Below are 18,147 nucleotides of genomic sequence, written 5' to 3'. Positions count from 1 at the left end.
ATTCAACAACAATGCAGACGAGTTACAACAATTGATTGGAGACCTTAACAGAGAGAGTGTAAGAGTGGGGTTGAATATTAATATGCAGAAGATGAACATAATGATAAATAGCCGGGCAAAGGAACAAGAGATCAAAATCACCAGTCGGCCACTAGAGACTGTGAAGGAGTGCGTTTACCTAGGTCAATTAATCACAGGGAACCCTGATCATGAGAAGGAAATTCACAGAAGAATAAAAATAGGTTGGATCGCATACGGCAGACATTGCCAGCTCCTGACTGGAAGCTTACCATTATTATTGAAAAGTAAGGTGTGCAATCAGTGCATTTTGCCAGTGCTGACGTATGGGGCAGAGACTTGAGAACAAGTTAAGGACCGCGCAAAGAGCGATCGAACGAAGATTGCTAGACATAACGTTAAGAGAGAGAAAGAGAGCGGTTTGTATCAGAGAGCGAAAGGGTATGGCCGATATTCTAATTGACATCAAAAGGAAAAAATGTAGCTGGGCAGGTCATGTAATGCGCCGGAGAAGGAAAGCGCAATCGAGGACGACAAAACACTATGTGGAGCGATGAAATCGGGAAATTCGCGGGCGCTAGTTGGAATCGGTTGGCGCAGGACAGGGGTAAATGGAGATCGCAGGGAGAGGCCTTCGTCCTGCGCTGGACATAAAACATGATGATGATGATGATGATGATGATGGAGGTGGTGGGCCCCCCCCGAAAAAAATTCCTGGGTACGTGCCTGGTTTGACATGCCAGACGATCAGTTTCGGCGGCACTTTCGCCTAAAGAAAAACTGTGCGGTGGCTGTGCGACCAAGTGGCGGAGGAACTCGGAGGCGTGAGAACTTCAGCGCTGTCGGTGGAGCGGCAAGTGTTGTGCGCGTTGCGATTCTTCGCAACGGGCAGCTTTCAAGCCTCGGTAGGGAGCGAGGAGACGATCGGCGTGACCCAGCCTGCGGTCAGCAAGTGTGTGCGACGCGTGGCGGAGGCAATCGTCCACGCCGGGGCCCGCAACACGTGGGTCCATTTCCAGAGGACGTCGGAGGAGAAGGCGGCCGTGAAGGAAGGGTTCCTTCGACGCGGCTCCATTCCCGGCGTCATCGGATGCATGGACGCCAGCCATCATCGCACCGAAGGGCGAGCAGAAGGCGCCGTTCATGTGCCGCAAAGGCTACTACGCCCTCAACACAATGTTCGTAAGTATCTTAATTTTTTGTCTAATTTGTGCGTCATAGCAACGCGTGGCTTATGCTGCTGTGCGCGCTCTCGTCAGATCTGCGACGCAGGCATGCGGATCCTCGCCGTCGACCTTCTGCGACCGGGGTCAGACCACGACGGCCACGTCTGCAGAACTACGTGGTTGCGTCGTCGGTTCCTGGAGGGCCATATTGCCAAGGCCGGCGAACACGTCCTCGGTGAGCCGCGGGAAAATTTTGTACAGTTGCAATTCTGGCAGCATGCAGCAAAGCGTGCTCACGCCGTAGGAGAATATTGAAGCCCGAACCCCTTATGTCATAGTCAGGTTATTAAGTATAGGCGAGATGTAGAAATTTTCCAATGGTATCTGCACGAAACAAAGTGACAATACACCTGCGTTGTACTTTAAACTAATTTTTAATGTGAGTGTACAGTGCTCGCGTTGTCACATTTTTTTACACTGACAGTCATTTGTGAATGGAGACTACACAAAGAGCTGCCTTGCTGCAAATAGGGATGGTATGTCCCAGCTATTGTTATCTGCGATCACAGCTGCGTCAGGTGCTCAGCCTGTATATTTCTTTATTGCAGCCTTTCTGTAGTAGGTGCATTTTACATGACCCATGCTTCGCCTACTAAACTTTGTGCAGAGTTCATACCATGTTTTATGATCCTGCAGGTGACAGGGGCTACCCCCTGGAACCATGGCTCCTGACCCCAGTCACAGGCTACCCTCCCATACGCACTGCAGAAGGCAGGTACAACACTGCACATGCTGCCATGCGGTCCGTAGTGGAGCGGTGCATTGGGCTTCTGAAGAGTCGCTTTCGCTGCTTTCAGCGGTACCGCGCCCTCCACTACGAGCCAGACCGCACTGCCAACATCGTTGCAGCATGTGCAGTGTTGCACAACTTGTGTCTTGACGAAGGTGACGTGTTGTTAGATGATGTTAGTGATGACAGCAGCAACAGCAGCAGTGACGATGAAAGTGGCAACCCCTCCCCACAGAGAGTTCCCCGAGTGAGGGCAGCACGCATGATGTACCTGAGAGGCTGTGCTGCCCGGGATAATGTTATTAGCTCATTTGGCATGACACGGCAGCAGCACCAGCGATACCTGCAAAGGGTGCGAAGGCAGCTGCGTCGACAGCAGCACCGACAGCAGCAATAACCGCGTGCCCGACACTGCAGGCAGATGTTTATTACTGCTGTCTACACACCTAATAGACAGCAGGAACCAATGTAGAGAAATGTGTACAATTAGTGGATAGCGTGCTGTTTTTTTATAGAATCTGCTCAATCATAACCAGCGTTTTCACGTGTCCTCTGCCAGTGAGCTGTCACTACCGGAGATGATTGCGTCATTCCACTGTGACACTACACGAGAGCCTTTCATTTAGTACCTGTGGATGGTACACTTTGTGTTCATCACCAGAATGTTGTAGCCACTTCTCTGGCCAGCTGGGGTTTGCCAAATGATTTGCTGCTGCTGCTGTTGCTTCTGTCATCACCGACACTGTCACCGCTATCTGCACTGTGCATGGGAGGATATTGGTCTTCGTCTCCTCGCTTCCTATTTGGGCTGCTGCCAAGCACAACACTTCTTGCTCCACCATGTGTCTGTTCTCACGCACCTTGTAGGCCTTGCGCTGTTTTGCCACACAGCCACCGCACAGTTCCTTGACATGAGGCCAAGTTATGCCGAAAACGATCGCCTGGCATGTTGAGCGCGGTATTCTCCCTTGGGATAGTGTACATATGTAAATAGTTCTGAAATTGAAGGAACACAAATTGTAAATATTCATTTCAAGTGCAACTGGCATTGTTTAAAATCGTTTATTTATATCTGCATTGTAAATAAAACCATGTGATCCATCTTGAATGCCATCTTTTATCAAAGCAAATGACAGACAAGTACACAGAGAATGGCTTTATGGCGCCAAAATAGCCGTGTGATGTTCACTACATGGGACCCAGTACACTACCAATGGGCCGTTGGCAGATGTTTCATTGCATAAATATGACACGAGCATAATGATGTTTTTTTTTTTTGAACTCGCAGACAACCATTTAACTTCATCCAGCAACTTAACAGCAAGAAAGATGTCTTGTCTATTATGTAGTTGACATGTTTGTAGCACAAAACACTTTCTTTTCAATGACTAGTGCCGTAATAAGATCACAATATAAAACAGCCATGACATGCTTTTAAGGAACGACAAGTGAGAAAATGCTTGGCACTAAAACGGTATTTCATATAACGGCTGCAAGACCAGCCTGGCAGCGAATGTCAAAATAGCGGCCACATCGATGGCTTCGTTACGTATGTCGCAAACTGTGCTCAACTACAATGGGGACTAGGTTGTATTGCTATCATAGGTAAGGACACCTGAAATATCACAGCAACCACCACAAGTAACAGGTGCTTGGTGTCACCAGTGGCTACGTCATCAAGAATATTTTGATACGCATGCGCAAGCCTGGTCTGTCTGTGTATAAACACACTCCGCCACTTCATCGCACAGCCACCGCACAGTTTCTTTCTTCAGCTCAAGCCAGGAGCACGAGGCAGCGTCAAGCCAGCCCGAAGGGTGGCGGTCGCTCTTCAAGGACGCGTGAAACAGGAACTCGATAAAATGGAGCGCGACCTCGTCATTGCAAAGGTAACTGAACCTACTGTCTGGTCAAGTCACATGGTCGTAGTGGTTAGAAACGACAAAGTACGCATTTGTTTAGATCCTTCGGATTTGAACAAGGCCTTGCTGAGAGAGCACTATCATATGCCAACATTAGAAGATGTTGTTCCGCGCCTGCATGGGCAAAATACTTTTCAACTGTAGATGCGTCACCAGGGTTTTGGCAAATTAGGCTTGACAAAGAAAGTTCATTAATATGCACTATGAGCACTCCCTACGACCGCTACAAATTTCTGCGCATGCCCTTTGGGATTGCCTCTGCCCCGGAAGTTTTTCAACGGGCAATGCACCAAGTAGTAGAAGGCTTAAGTGGCGTCGCCGTTGTAATGGATGACATTCTAGTCTGGAGAACGTCTCAAGAAGAGCATGACAATAACCCAGCAGCTTTACTTGTGCGCTGCAGGGAACACAATGTAAAGCTACATAAAAAAGTGCCATTTTTTGCAGCCGCAAGTTCGTTACATGGTACATATCCTCACACAAGAAGGACTTTCCCTGGATCCCGGGAGAGTGGAAGACATTTTGCAAGTACCGCCACCGAAAAATTGTAAGGAGCTGCAAGTTTTTCTTCGGATGATTAACTTTGTGGCGCGCTTCATCCCCAACATGTCTTCCCTGTCCGTGCCCCTCTGCGAACTATTGAAAAAGAACACGGCATGGCTCTGGACAGAAGAGACTGAGCAAAGCTTCCAAAGCCTTCGTGCCTGTCTATCAAAGGCACCTGTTCTCGCCTATTTCGAGAAAGAAATACCGCTGACGTTGTCAGTAGATGCAAGCCAGAAAGGGGTGGGGGCACTTCTTTTGCAAAACGGACACCCAATCGCGTACTCATCACGGTCACTTACCAAAGCGCAAAAGAAACATGCGCAAATCGAGGAAGAAATGCTAGCCATTGTTCACGGGTGCGCAAGGTTTGAAGACTACTTGCTAGGGCAGCCAGAGGTCATCATCGAATCTGATCATCGCCCCGTAGAGTCAATATTTAAGAAACAGCTGTGCGAGTGCCCGTTACACTTGCAGCATATGAGACTCTCTTCAGAGGTTCCCCATAAGAGTGACCTACAAGCCAGGAAAAGAACTGTTCCTAGCGGATGCGCTGTCACACTTTCCGAACAAGACGGAGCTGAAGGAAGAATCGATGGATATTCAGGTACACGCTCTTTCTTAGCTTCCAGTCTCCGATCGGCAACTGCAGGGAATCTGTGAAGATCTACTGAAAGATGCAACAATGACTGAATTGTGTAGCTACGCAAGCAACGAATGGCCCGAGAGCAAGCAACAGGTATCCGAGGCCGTACGCGCATACTGGATTTACCGCGACAAACTACATGTCGAAGACGGTCTCCTCCTAAGAAGCAACAAACTCGTCGTTCCCCCCAGAAAACGACAAGAGGTACTTCGTCTACTCCACGCGGCACAGGGGGGGTGAAGAAAAAATGAAGGCAAGAGCCAAAGAAGTCATGTACTGGCCTGGCATGTCGGCGGATATTGCAGCTCTCGCAAAGACGTGCTTACTTCGTCAAAGGTACAAGAACAGGAACGCCAGGTTACCCATGCTTAGCCACGACACACCTACTCTGCCGTGGCAAGTAGTCGGAGTCGACCTTTTCTACCACGAGAGCGCCCTTACAAAATTTTTTATAGAAAATCCATAGACAGTCCATAGACATTTGTCTATGAAGTCTATAGACTGTCTATAGACATTTCTTTAGACTGGTCTATAGACAGTCTATAGATTTATGGCCGCACACTTTTTATAGACTGGTCTATAAAAAGTCTGAGTTTATAGACTGTCTATAGACATTTCTTTAGACTAGTCTATAGACAGTCTATAGACTTATGGCCGCACACTTTTTATAGACTAGTCTAAAAAGTCTGAGTCTATAGACTGTCTATACACTGTCTATAGACTGTCTGTAGACTTATGGCCATACACTTTTTATAGACTAGTCTATAAAAAGTCTGAGTCTATAGATTGTCTATAGACTTTCGATAGACTTATGGCCATACCCTTTTTATAGACTAGTCTATAAGAAGTCTAAGTCTATAGACTGTCTATAGACCGTCTATAGACTTATGGCCATACACTTTTTATGGACATTTTATAGACAAGTCTACAAAGAGTGTATAAGGCCATAACTCCATAGCGGCTATCTATAAGTTAGTTTACATTTTTTATTACATGCGGTAGCAAAACGTTTTGAATGTATTTCATTTCATTTTATAGATATGAAATGCATGGAATGCAGATATTATGCATGTGCACCTGTTACTTTTCATCTGCACTTATGCATTACCAATAGTAGATTAATAAAGCTCCTGAACCAGCTGTACTTTCATATATGTTGCATAAACAGAAAGAATTTATATAGTGCTGAATCATGCAGTGCAAAAAATAAAACAAATGCACCGGCAATACATTAACCGTTTTTATTGCTCGATATAATACATGAATTCCTTAAATTCTTGTCTTATGCTATTATGGAAACAGATTAAATATTTACACTACTCCTTGGCAAGCATGGTCGCCAGGCTGGCCTTGACCTTTGTGTCATTAGTCCCAAAGGTGCTGCAGGTGTATGCTGCAAGTAAGTACATGCAGCAATATGAGGCAAAAATAACAGATGTGTATTCTTTGTGTGTTCATTAAGCAGCTGAATATATTTACTCAAACCATCTAAGTCAATACTTAATGCGGTTTAACTATGACTAATGGCTGCTTGTCAATACAAATCAGTACCTTTATGCAATGTTCTATTGCATGGTATGGTGAACAATTAAACAGTCACAACTGCTGCTCGTGTCAGCAACAGTATGTTCCCTTTTATGACAAGTTCATATATGATGCATTAATGTACTTATCCCAAATGGTCCCTATATTTATTGCGGAAACGTTACCCAGTTGGGCTGTCTGTACAGTTTTTTTGGCTGGTAGTTAAGTATGCCCGTGCAGAGGGATGTTTTCAGGAGACGTGACTGGAATATTCCCAGTATCATGCCTAAGATTGTAATTTATTTTGCTTAGTACACATTGAAATGTATTTCTCATACTTTTAAATGAATGGGTCATTGGCCATAACTTCAACAGATGGCGGATGGGTTGATTGTATTGATATGGTACCTTAATTTCTTGCAGGTAATGAGGCCTCTTGGGCATGCTAACAGGTTTCCAAGTTAGGTATACCACATGAGCACCCGAAATACCACACGAGCACTTTGTGTCATGGCACGACAGATATGCACCTCCTAGGAAACAGAACTGATAGTATAGTTCGAATGAATTCTATCACAGTAAATTATTTAAGGTGCTTTGAAAGATGAAATTTTTTTCTAGGCTATCGAGGTTCAGGACGTTTAGTTAACGCAAAAAAAAACGTATTGAGTAAGAAATGCCTTGTCAGTCTGCTTGACTTTCTTTTTTTTTCAATAAATAGAACCAATTTCCTTCAATTTTTATGAAGTGAAACGTTTTAAAAATATATTTAACACAGAGACTTTCTGGAAACTTTGACATGTAACAAGACAGCATACCTATGTGGCCAATTTAAAGTTTCCCGATCTTTTTCCAAGCCTTTCCTGGCTGTTTTCATGAAAATTTTCTGGCAATCTATGACGCCTGCAGCTTAAGTGCAATAAAAAATACTATGGTTTAATGCTTGCCAAGTAGTGCCAGTCCATAATATTTAGATAAAACGAATAACACGTCAGTCACTTAACATGTAGTATTAGATGCAACTGACTTGAATCCCTTGTTTAATAAAGCTGACAAGGGCTTCGGCAAGTTCGTAATTGATGGCCACACGAGTACAGCACGGAAGACACAGAGACACGCGTAAAACAAATGCAACAATGTGAGGGAAAACTATACAATGAGTTATTTTTACGGTTCAATAGTAGTTTTCTATATAATTTGCTCTCACCACTTATGCCTCTAGTTGACTTTGTTTACCTATGACTAAAGACTACATGGCAATATTAATCAGTACCATTATGATGTTTCGTTATAATATAGTATGATAAGCAGTTAGACAACCATAATGGTAGCCGGTGTTAGCAACGGTACGTTTCGTTTCAAGATAGGTTCATGTGACACACAGTGTACTCATAAAAATGAAAGAAATGTGAGAATCCCAAACGATTCCTATAATAATTGTTGAAACAAAGATACCCTACTGGACTGTGCACATTTTTCAGGTGTTAATGCAATGTGCCCGTGCCGATCGAACATGCTCAGCATACTGACTGCAGTTTTGAACAATCACGTTAACATTTGCAATTTATTTCCGCTTAGAACAGTCTGCATTGTCTCTTTTCTCATACTTCGAGATGAATACATTTGCCACACTTTCAGTAGAATGCGCATGAATGGGGGCGTACTGATCAGGTCACTTATCAACTAAAACATGTTACGATCTCTTAGGTGTGTTAATAAGGGTAGAACAAATGCAATGTCCACTGAATTATTTGAATAATCTGTGCGTTATCTACTAAGAAAAGACCACCAAATTGATAATCTGGCTCTTTTTTCTTTTGTACAGCGCATATAGTATGCAGTCTGTCCAAGACGACGGCACTACATGCAACAGTAATGAAAACCGGAACACTTATTGCGCACGGCAAGGGCTTCATACCGTGCACGACTGGCACAATGCGAATCTGCGCCAGCAGCTGCCTAGAGATTAAGAGCACGTAAACTGCATAACCCCAAAGCATCGAAAGGCGCTTAACGCTTTTCATATAGCTCGAAAGATAACTTCTGCTGCTAAACTGTTTAAAAAAGAGACAAAAAACAAATCTTCCAACTACCGTCAAACGCAATGCCTTCAGTCTGAAACGTGTAAAGGTGCTTCCCGGAGCGACTAATTTATTGTGCTCCAATTTTTTCGGCTAAGTTGCGAAGCTGCGAGTGACTGAGCTTATCGCAGGTTTCATGCTCCAAAAGCGTTTGTGGTTGCATATAAATAGATTGGGTGGATCTAGAGATTTTCGCTTGACATTTCTTCAAGTCTCGTGTTTTGCTTGCGGTAACTTCCCAAAATTATTTAGATTGGTTGCCAGAAACCTTAAAAATACTGCTACCTTAAAAACAATGCGAAAACGGCAGTGCACACACTGCTGATGCATGCCCCGCAAACACGGCCTTTCATCCGAGTACGTTAGCAGTTATTTAACTATACGTGTCTGTCAGAACATTCTTGATGCTAACACAATTTCGAGATATATACGTAAAGCGTGTCACGAGAATTTCACTACACATGCGGCGCAGCATTCATCGCGGCCAGATCAAGCGCCACGAAATGAGATCTACCACACTGGCTGCCCAACATACACAATCCGCTTAGTGGTAGCTCAATATCAAGTTAAAACATGGTGTAGCTTCCTTCTTTACGCACCTAAACTATTATGCGAAAATCAACAAGCCCGAGCGATCACTCGCCGTAAAACATTCCGTATAGTAGAAGCGAGAACAAGAGCGCGTTATGAAACCATGTCAACGACAAACCGACACTATACCCGAGTCGCCTGCGCTACATGCAGCCGCTTCGCGCTACGAAATGCGCTCACATAATCATGAGCTATTGACGCAAAACATCTTTGCTAAAGCTTACCGTTCAGTGTAGTTGACGTGTGATGCCACAAAGATGACACGCATACACAGACACCAACGTTCAGGCGGACACCGCACACCGGTACAACCGTATACGTGCCTGGCGCACTCGTTGAGATGGCGCACCGCCGCGCATGCGCAAGATCTCCGCGCATGCGCAGGAGCTCCGCGTGCAAGAGCGCGCGCGCTCGGAGGAGTGTGAGCGCCTTTTCCTCCTTCATTTTTTTTTCGCTCTCTCTCTGCGCGCCATGCGCGCCGGAACGGGTGGCTTATTCATCTTTATCACCATTATTCATCTTTTTTCGTGGACGAAGGAAATGCGCTGGCAGGTTGTATGACAAACGCTGTGGGCTATCGTATGAGACTGGAACGCTAACTTGAATGCGCTGTTTGTAAAAGCCATTACAGGGCCCTTCAAAGGTTTCAGACGCATTATTGCCAGCGTCGATTAGTAATACAGCGTACTTGTAGCATATCTTCCAGCGTACCACCAAATGTGATGCCCGCACGTGTATGTTAGTGCTAATTTTCTGTTCCGGTGATAGGTCAAAGCAATCAGTACAGCATTGAGGTACTCATATGCGTGGCTGCCCAGGCATACCGCCGGCGAAATACTGGGTGGGCTCTGATAATTTGGCACCTATTTTAAGTGAATGAGAAACTTTGATGGGTTTATAGTGCAGGATATCAGTCAACAAAAAACCGCCCTATGTTAGTGACGCAGCCGAGGTATGAAGAAAATGTGAAAAGTATCCGAGAATCGGACGACACACAACGCGAACACCACATGCGCGACATCGGTTCATCGCACATTCACAAAGTCCGCGTTGTCAGCTACAAACATTACGAGTGTCCTTGCTGTTAGCTCGATGCCTGTTTGGAATCCACTTGTAGTTGAAGCTGGCGTTCATAACAACTATTATAACAATTGGATCGGCGTTTTGCTTTCTTTATTCTACTGCCGCAAAAGTGATGCGACAACTGTGAAGACTGTCTTGGGATTGCCGAGACCGACTACGTAGATCATATCATGTGGTCAACAAATGCGGAGGTATACACTATGTGTATACTAATGTCTACAAATAGGCTCTACAGCAATCTCAGCAGTATACAACTTCAGTGGCTTATATCAAACGCAGCTACGTATTATCCTCCGGTACCTGCGCTTGGTTACAGCGTACACGGGTTGGGCCCAGATTAACGATGTTTGTCTATTGTTAATCTATAGACATGCAATACCACGACAACTCAGAGGCAGACCAGGTGGTGAATTCACTACCTGGTCTGCCGGCTTTCGCGACTTATTCACCACCTTTGCCACATCATCACCATATGAACTTCACCAGCTGGTCTCGCGAAGTGTACGTCCGGGAAGCAGCCAGGATTAGGGCCTTCGGGTGCCTGGAAGACCTTTGTGACTCGGACGTTGCCTGTTCCGCCGCGATCCTCGTTCGGTGCAGCTGCACCGAATGACGACTAGCAGTCTGCACGGTTTGCCCGCCGCGCCGGGGTTGCACGCGGTGCCGGTCGTGCATGAACCAGTGCCATATCATCGCCTTCGCAGAGGGCGGGGAGTATGGGAACTCGGCATTACATATTATCGACTTTCTTATATAGACATTCAATACACCAGGAGAGAAAAAGAAATAGAAACCTTAGCCGACTATTATTATTAACTGTCTAATATAGAGAGTCTATAGACAGAGTATGGACAAAAATAAATAGAGACTGTATCGGCTTTCGTCTATAGGTAGTCTATATAGAGGGGAAGCAGACAAAAAAGAAACAAACACCTTATCGACTTTTTTCTATAGACCGTCCATAATCTACGAGTAGACGAAAACAAATAGAAACCTTATCGACTTTCGTCTTTAGAAAGTCTGTAGACAAAGTATGGACAAAAATAGATAGAGACCGTATCCATTTTCGTCTATAGGTAGTCCATAGAGGGGAAGGATAAAAAAAAACACCTTATCGACTTTTTTCTATAGACTGTCTATAGACTGCGAGTAGACAAAAAGAAATAGAAACCTTATCGACTTTCGTCTATAGAAAGTCTATAGACAAAGTATAGCCGCCGTGGTTGCTCAGTGGCAGGGGCGTAGCCAGGGGGGGGGCTTATGGGGCTTCAGCCCCCCCCGAAATTTTTTCGTGCTGTCCATGCACCGCCGACCAACGCGACCCCCGGCGCCGGAAATCACTCTCGATTTTGTCTAGAATGTCTTTTTGACGCTCGAAAAGACATTTAACCACGAAGATTGCAAACTCGGGCTGGATTTCGTGGCAACGCCCATACACCGGGAGTCACATAACGCCAAGCAGTCCCATCCGAGCACAAAGTTTCAAGGGCGCTTTGATGGTGAGCGGGCTCGCCGCGGCATCTCACTGAGGCCACGGAATCTATGGAGCGCATGGATATCAATTGCGAAACTTTATGGGTATAAATCTCATAAGCTCTTGATGTGAAAGGTGCATTAACATTTCCAAAGTTGTCTTTTGGATTTTCGATTGCGGAACTTTGTGGGTTTAATGTTGTTATAAACATTTGACGCCAAAGGTCTATTGACTTTTCTAAAGTCTTACATCGGAACATACAACGAGACAAGCCAAATCAACGCACTATAGCAGACGAGTTGACAAAGCAGGCAGCGAGGTCCAATGAGACGAAGCGTTGGGGTGGTTCATTTGTGACGTCATGTCACATAAATAAATAACAATATTTTTTTAACCTACGCCAGAACATCCATGTCAAGACACTAAAGCCAGCCAAAGTAACTACGTTCTTATTTATTTTTTCTACTTTGACTTTTATTCGCGAGGACACATTGAGCCTCTTCAATTTTTTTTTTTTGTTCTCGCTACCCTACCCGCGGGCTGCCAGAGCCAGCCAGAGCGCAAACGTTTTTCTCGTATGGCCCCGACCACCGTGCGGTGCACTTCGGTGCGCGTTCGGTTTGCTCTGGCCGAGTGGATTTTCACCGGACAGGGTTTTGGACGCTTTCTGGCTAGCAGACGAGAAAAAAAAACAATGGTCGCTCGCCGCCATCACTGTGGGGACTCGAAGGATTGTACCGCATTCCTTGAGCGGAACCTTTCTGGAAAGTCTTGTTTCGCCGCTGTAGAATACTGAGCAGTATGCGTATGGTTCTCAGTGGACCAAGCGTCTCATGTTTTCTTCGGTATTCCTTCCGTAGCCCCATTAGGTGCCCGAAGTAGGCATTAGATTCTGGCCAACATACTTTCCTATGCGTTTTTTTATTCATGTTGGTGCCTCCGCCTCACAGAAAAAAAATACGTTGTTGCGGTGCAGCGAATTGTCGCAAGGTGAAAGTTCGATTTTGATACTTCTTTTGCGGAAAGTAATGGGTGACGGGATGCTTCAGTTGCAGGATACGTTTATTATATTATTGCGAAAGCAAGTATATGGACACTCATGGCGCATTCCTGCCATCGCCCTCATGTTTCGTATAAAGTCCAAGGGTGATAACATCGTGACCACGCGCTGCATGCTGTATGTGCGAGTGAAAGCGTAGGAGGGGAGGTGGAATGGGTGAGCCGACGATGGTGGCTCAGTCTTGTGTGCGCAAAGGAGAAAAGCGGGGAGCAAGCGCGCCGCCTTCCGTCGGGCGCAATACATCGGGGGGAGTGGATGGAATGGGGGCGGAATCTAGGATTCTGTGAATCTGTGATTGTGCAATATGTTTATTTGCCTTGTTTGACGCATTATATACAGTTACTTCTTCTTACATACATAGACTCATTGGAGACTTATACGTATAGTTACATATCTTGTTGCGAGGTTTTGTTTATACATGCAGTGAAGTTTGTTTCCAGCGACACTTTTTTGTCCTTTATCAAGCCGTATTTTCGCATTTGCATATCCCATTGTATCTTTGCATTTCTAATGTACGAGGGCGAGTCAAATGAAAGTGAACCTACCCTAACCGCGCATTAATGGTTCGGTTCATTATCTGCGAGGCATGCGCGCAGGAGAACGGCATGTCTCATTTACAAAAGTGACACGCAGGTGTGAAGATAAATGTTCTTTGATGTTCTCATACACTGGGTTGAATATGGTTGCGTCACATAATGGATACTTCAAAAGTTGAACAGCTCGGTGTCGCGAATTTTTTTGACAGCTGAAGGTGTTTCCAAAACAGAAATTAATCACCATATGACTGCCGTGTACGTTGAACACTGCATTTCATTGAACACTGTGAAGCGTTGGAGCAAACGGTTCAAAGGACGTTGCAAAGACATTGCAAGACCGGGCGAAAACCATCGTGCAATCACCCCCCACACAATTTCAAAGGTTCATGAGCTGCTGAAACAAGAACGGAGGATAAGCATCGATGAACTGGCAGACCATCTGAACATCAGTCACGGTTCGGTTCACGCCATAATTCATGAGCTTCTTGGTTATCGGCTCTTTGGTGCGCAATGGATCCCCAAGATTGTTATCCATCGCGAGAAGACGGAGAAGTTTCGCGCTGCCTTGACTCATCTGATCGGGTATCACAATGAGCATGACGACTTCTTGTTTGCAACTGTGATCGGGGACGAACCTTGGCGCCACTACTACGAGCCTGAAACACGACGGCAAAGCTTACAGTGGAAACATTCGAATTTACCTCGCCCAAAGAACGTAAAGGCCATCATTTCCACTGGAAAGGTGTTGTTGACTTTTCTTTTTCGATCGACAGGGTCCACTACTGATAGAATTTGCTAAATCTTGAGAGGCTATCAACTGTTTCCGATATTGTAAAACGCCAGAACGGCAGCGTGTCGCAATCAAGAACGAACAACGTGGAAAATGGACGAATGGGGTCATCTTGTTCCACGACAATGCCTGTCCCCACGTCGCTTATGTGGTTAATACAAAAATGGCAAAGTTCAAGTGGGAAATGCTGCAACATCCGCCATACAGCTCAGGTCTGTCACCTTGCGACTTCTACATTTTGGGGCAACCGAAAAAACAGCTCAAGGGAACCAGATACAGACTTTTTGAAGCAGCAACCCAAGGAGTTTTATAAGACGGGAATCACGCAACTCGTTAGTCAGTAGGACAAATGTCTAAATTCTCATGAAGACCACTTTTAAATAAAGTACCCCGTTGTTGGCTGATTCATTTGACTTGCCCTCATATATCTTGCAGAACTCCTGCTTTTTATACGTGCTCTCTGTCGCGACTATAACTTCGGTGCAATTACTACGATACACGACAAGGGACAGCTGCTCCTGCATAATACATTGGAACAAACGACAGCGTCATTGAGATTTTTCACTGGCCATTGCATATATACAAGAATGTAAGCACGGTTCTTGAATGACAAAGTTTCATTAACATATTTGTCCTCAACTTGTTCAGTTCATTGCCTTTTAATTTTTCATATCAGCGGCATGCACTGCTTTCCTGGTTTAGAACTCATATAGTTCTAAAGTTCATGTGATATTTTCTTTACTTAATAAATAGACAAAAAACATGGAAGCATTGACGTCAGTTATGTTGGGCACAAGTTTTGGCACATACGAGTATAATATTTTATGAAAAAATACATATTTTACTTGTATTTACAGTGCGTAGCTTTCAAGAATTCGTTTGCAGCATCTTTAGCAATGACAATGCAGTTATTATTCATGTATTCGATCCCTCGATAAATTGTTTAAGAGGAAGCTTTAGTTCGGGCCCAATCCGACGCGGCCTATTCAAATACTTGTAAAACGCAGAAACGCTTTTGTGAGATAATCCTGCTAATCGCTTTTAGTGAAATTAGTTGCATTTGAGAAAGTTAAATCCTAGTGTCTGTTGGAAACAGAACTTCGATTTAGGGCCTGAATTTTGTCTAAAATATTTTGGAAAATTCGAAAGTTTGAAAAAATAGAAGCACGACGTTTACAAACTAATAGCTATGCATGAAGAACAGATATTGTGGTTCTGTAAACGGCATTTATTATAACAGTCAAAGCGGACAAGTTTGCTGTGTCAATTTGTATCTTACGTGAATTGGTTACGTTGTGTACAAGGGTCCTCCAAAAGCCGTATTTCCACAATACTAAATTTTTTTGAGATTCATGTGTAACATATCTATTTTGTCCGCTGTAGATGTACTATTAGATGCAATTCACAGAATTGTGATATAATTTTTCATTGTTGAGTCATGGAGTTTTCAACTTGATAGTTTCGTTTTCTGAAAATGTTCAATTTTGGCCAATTTTTCATAAATAATTGGCCACCTAAATGAAAAATTCCAAGCCAGTAGTCACTAGAAATAAACTCTTCTTTTAAATGCAACAAACCTCCTCAAATTTGGTGAAGTGGTTGGAGGGAAAAACAAATTCCCCTTCTACGTGTACTTAAATAGGAGCACCCGAGCTAAAGCTTTCTCTTAAGGAGGAGGCTGAGCGGCAACGTGCAGCTATATATATATATATATATATATATATATATATATATATATATATATATATATATATATATATATATATTGGGCCAGTGGCGTAGCCCCCCCCGAACAAAATTTCTGGCTACGCCACTGCTCAGTGGCTATGGTGTTAGGCTGCTGAGCACGAGGTCGCGGGATCGAATCCCGGCCACGGCGGCCGCATTTCGATGGGGGCGAAATGCGAAAACACCGGTGTACTTAGATTTAGGTGCACGTTAAAGAACCCCAGGTGGTCGAAATTTCCGCAATCCTCCACTACGGCGTGCCTCATAATCAGAAAGTGGTTTTGGCACGTAAAACCCCATAGTTTAATTTAATTTTATAGACAAAGTATGGACAAAAATAGATAGAGACCGTAATCCACTTTTGTCTATAGGTAGTCCATAGAGGGGAAGGATACAATAAAGAAACAAACTCCTTATCGACTTTTTTCTATAAACTGTCTATAGACTGCGAGTAGACAAAAGAAACAGAAACCTTATCGACTTTCGTCTATAGAAAGTCTATAGACAAAGTATGGACAAAAATAGATAGAAGCTGTATCGACTTTCGTCTATAAGTAGTCCATAGAGGGGAAGTAGGCAAAAAAGAGCAAACACCTTATCGACTTTTTTCTATAGACCGTCTATAGACTGCGTATAGACAAAAAGAAATAGAAACTTTATCGACTTTCGTCTATAGACAGTCTACAGACTTTGTATCAACAAAAGGCCAAATCTATAGAAAGGAAAGGTCGTCTATAAGAAGTCTATAGACTTTCTATAGACAGTCTAAAGTCATTTTTGTAAGGGCGATGAGTACCTTGTTACGGTAGATTTCTATTCTTTTTTCGAGATCAAGCAGATGCGTCGAACAGCAGAAGCAGTGACAAACGTGTGCATGCAGATTTTCGTCACTCATGGCATCCCAGCAAAAATATGCAGTGGTAATGCCCCCCCCCCCCCTTCAATAGTGTGTGTTTCCGCGTTTGTTCCACACAGTTGGGCATCGTTCACGACACTTCCAGTCCGCATTACCCTCGCGGTAACGGCATGGCTGAAAGGGCCGTCCGAGAAGCAAAGAAACTGCTCAAGAAGTGCCGGTATGGAACGCTGGAGTTCTACAGCGCCTTGCTAGAATGGAGGAACATGCCAAGGGACGACCGCCTGAAGTCGCCCGCACAACGACTCATGGGACGTAAGACGAGGACTAAACTGCCAGTACTTCACTACCACCTCGAACTGCACACCGTGCCAACCGAAATTGTCCAAAAGCGACTCGACGAAATAAGGCGCAAACAACGTGTATTCTACAACAGAACTAGGCGAAGTCTACCGGATATTCACAGGGCCTCCACGGTGACTGTTTATGATACGACACACAGGATATGGGCACCAGCAGTTGTCATAGGCCCGGCAAGTACACCGCGCTCTTATGTTGTTGCAACAGAGAATGGGCAGCATCTACGACGCTTGAGGGAGCACCTGAGATCACCAGAAGGACAAGCTTTCCCCCCGCAGAACGAGTGTACAACAAGGACTCCTCAGTCCTCCCCTCAGCCGAGCAACACCGAGCAGCAAGCACCTCAAGAGGCGCTCCGTAGGAGCACACGACAGCGTAGAGAGCCGCAACGGTATCCTCTCCCATAACGCCACACAGAGACAGTTCAGTGGAAGCTGTGCAAATTGACCTATTAGTTAGTTGTGCAATCTTTCGTACAATCCTGTTTTTTTTTCTTTTTTTCTCAAAGGAAGGAAGATGTGACCAGTGGCTACGTCATCAAGAATATCTTGATACGCATGCGCAAGCCTGGCCTGCCTGTGTATAAACACGCATGCTTCTCGCAATAAAGCGCTCTTTCGTTTCCTGCTGCTCGGGTGTCTACACTTGGTGTTAATAAAAATACCAATTCGGCTACTTTGCGTAGGCACGAATGGTTATACATTGCAAACATGACATACATATGGCATGAAAATTGATTTCCAGTTATCACAGTATTGTACTTATTAAGTGCACCTGTATGTGTGCGAGACAATGTCATAGTTGCCGTAAAAGTGATTGCATAGTGTATCTTCCGTGGAAGAACGGCGCACATTGAAACATATCAGTAACAGCAAAACAAAAGTGAACAACACCTAACGAAAATATGGCAAAAATTGTAAATATTAGTTATGCCGTCTTACTTGCTCAAATAATAATACACACGAAAAGGAATGAACTT

At 44.5% G+C, this 18,147-nt stretch overlaps 1 protein-coding gene and 1 long non-coding RNA gene across 2 annotated transcripts; one reads left to right on the top strand and one right to left on the bottom strand.

Annotated features, from left to right (window-relative positions):
• The first annotated feature begins 1,292 nt into the window (after positions 1-1,292).
• LOC139052415 (putative nuclease HARBI1) lies at positions 1,293-2,371 on the top strand. Its single transcript, XM_070529509.1, has 2 exons — positions 1,293-1,419; positions 1,881-2,371. The coding sequence occupies exons 1-2, from the start codon at positions 1,293-1,295 to the stop codon at positions 2,369-2,371; spliced, it is 618 nt and encodes a 205-aa protein (XP_070385610.1).
• A 3,936-nt stretch (positions 2,372-6,307) lies between these two features.
• Positions 6,308-9,626, bottom strand: LOC139052406 (uncharacterized). Its single transcript, XR_011509895.1, has 2 exons — positions 9,506-9,626; positions 6,308-6,478 (listed from the first exon to the last, which is right to left on the bottom strand). It is a non-coding gene; the product is annotated as an uncharacterized lncRNA (long non-coding RNA).
• Between the last annotated feature and the right edge of the window lie 8,521 nt (positions 9,627-18,147).

The sequence above is a fragment of the Dermacentor albipictus genome, unplaced genomic scaffold (genome assembly GCF_038994185.2).
Source record: "Dermacentor albipictus isolate Rhodes 1998 colony unplaced genomic scaffold, USDA_Dalb.pri_finalv2 scaffold_22, whole genome shotgun sequence".
Taxonomy (NCBI): Eukaryota; Metazoa; Arthropoda; class Arachnida; order Ixodida; family Ixodidae; genus Dermacentor; species Dermacentor albipictus.
This window is presented reverse-complemented; position numbering and strand designations above follow the sequence as displayed.

Excerpts from the sequence above, each read along its gene's own strand:
- LOC139052415 (XM_070529509.1), top strand. The coding sequence starts at position 1,293 with ATGCGGATCCTCGCCGTCGACCTTCTGCGACCGGGGTCAGACCACGAC. Across the intron at positions 1,420-1,880 it reads GGCCGGCGAACACGTCCTCG|GTGACAGGGGCTACCCCCTG; the intron begins GTGAGCCGCGGG and ends ATGATCCTGCAG.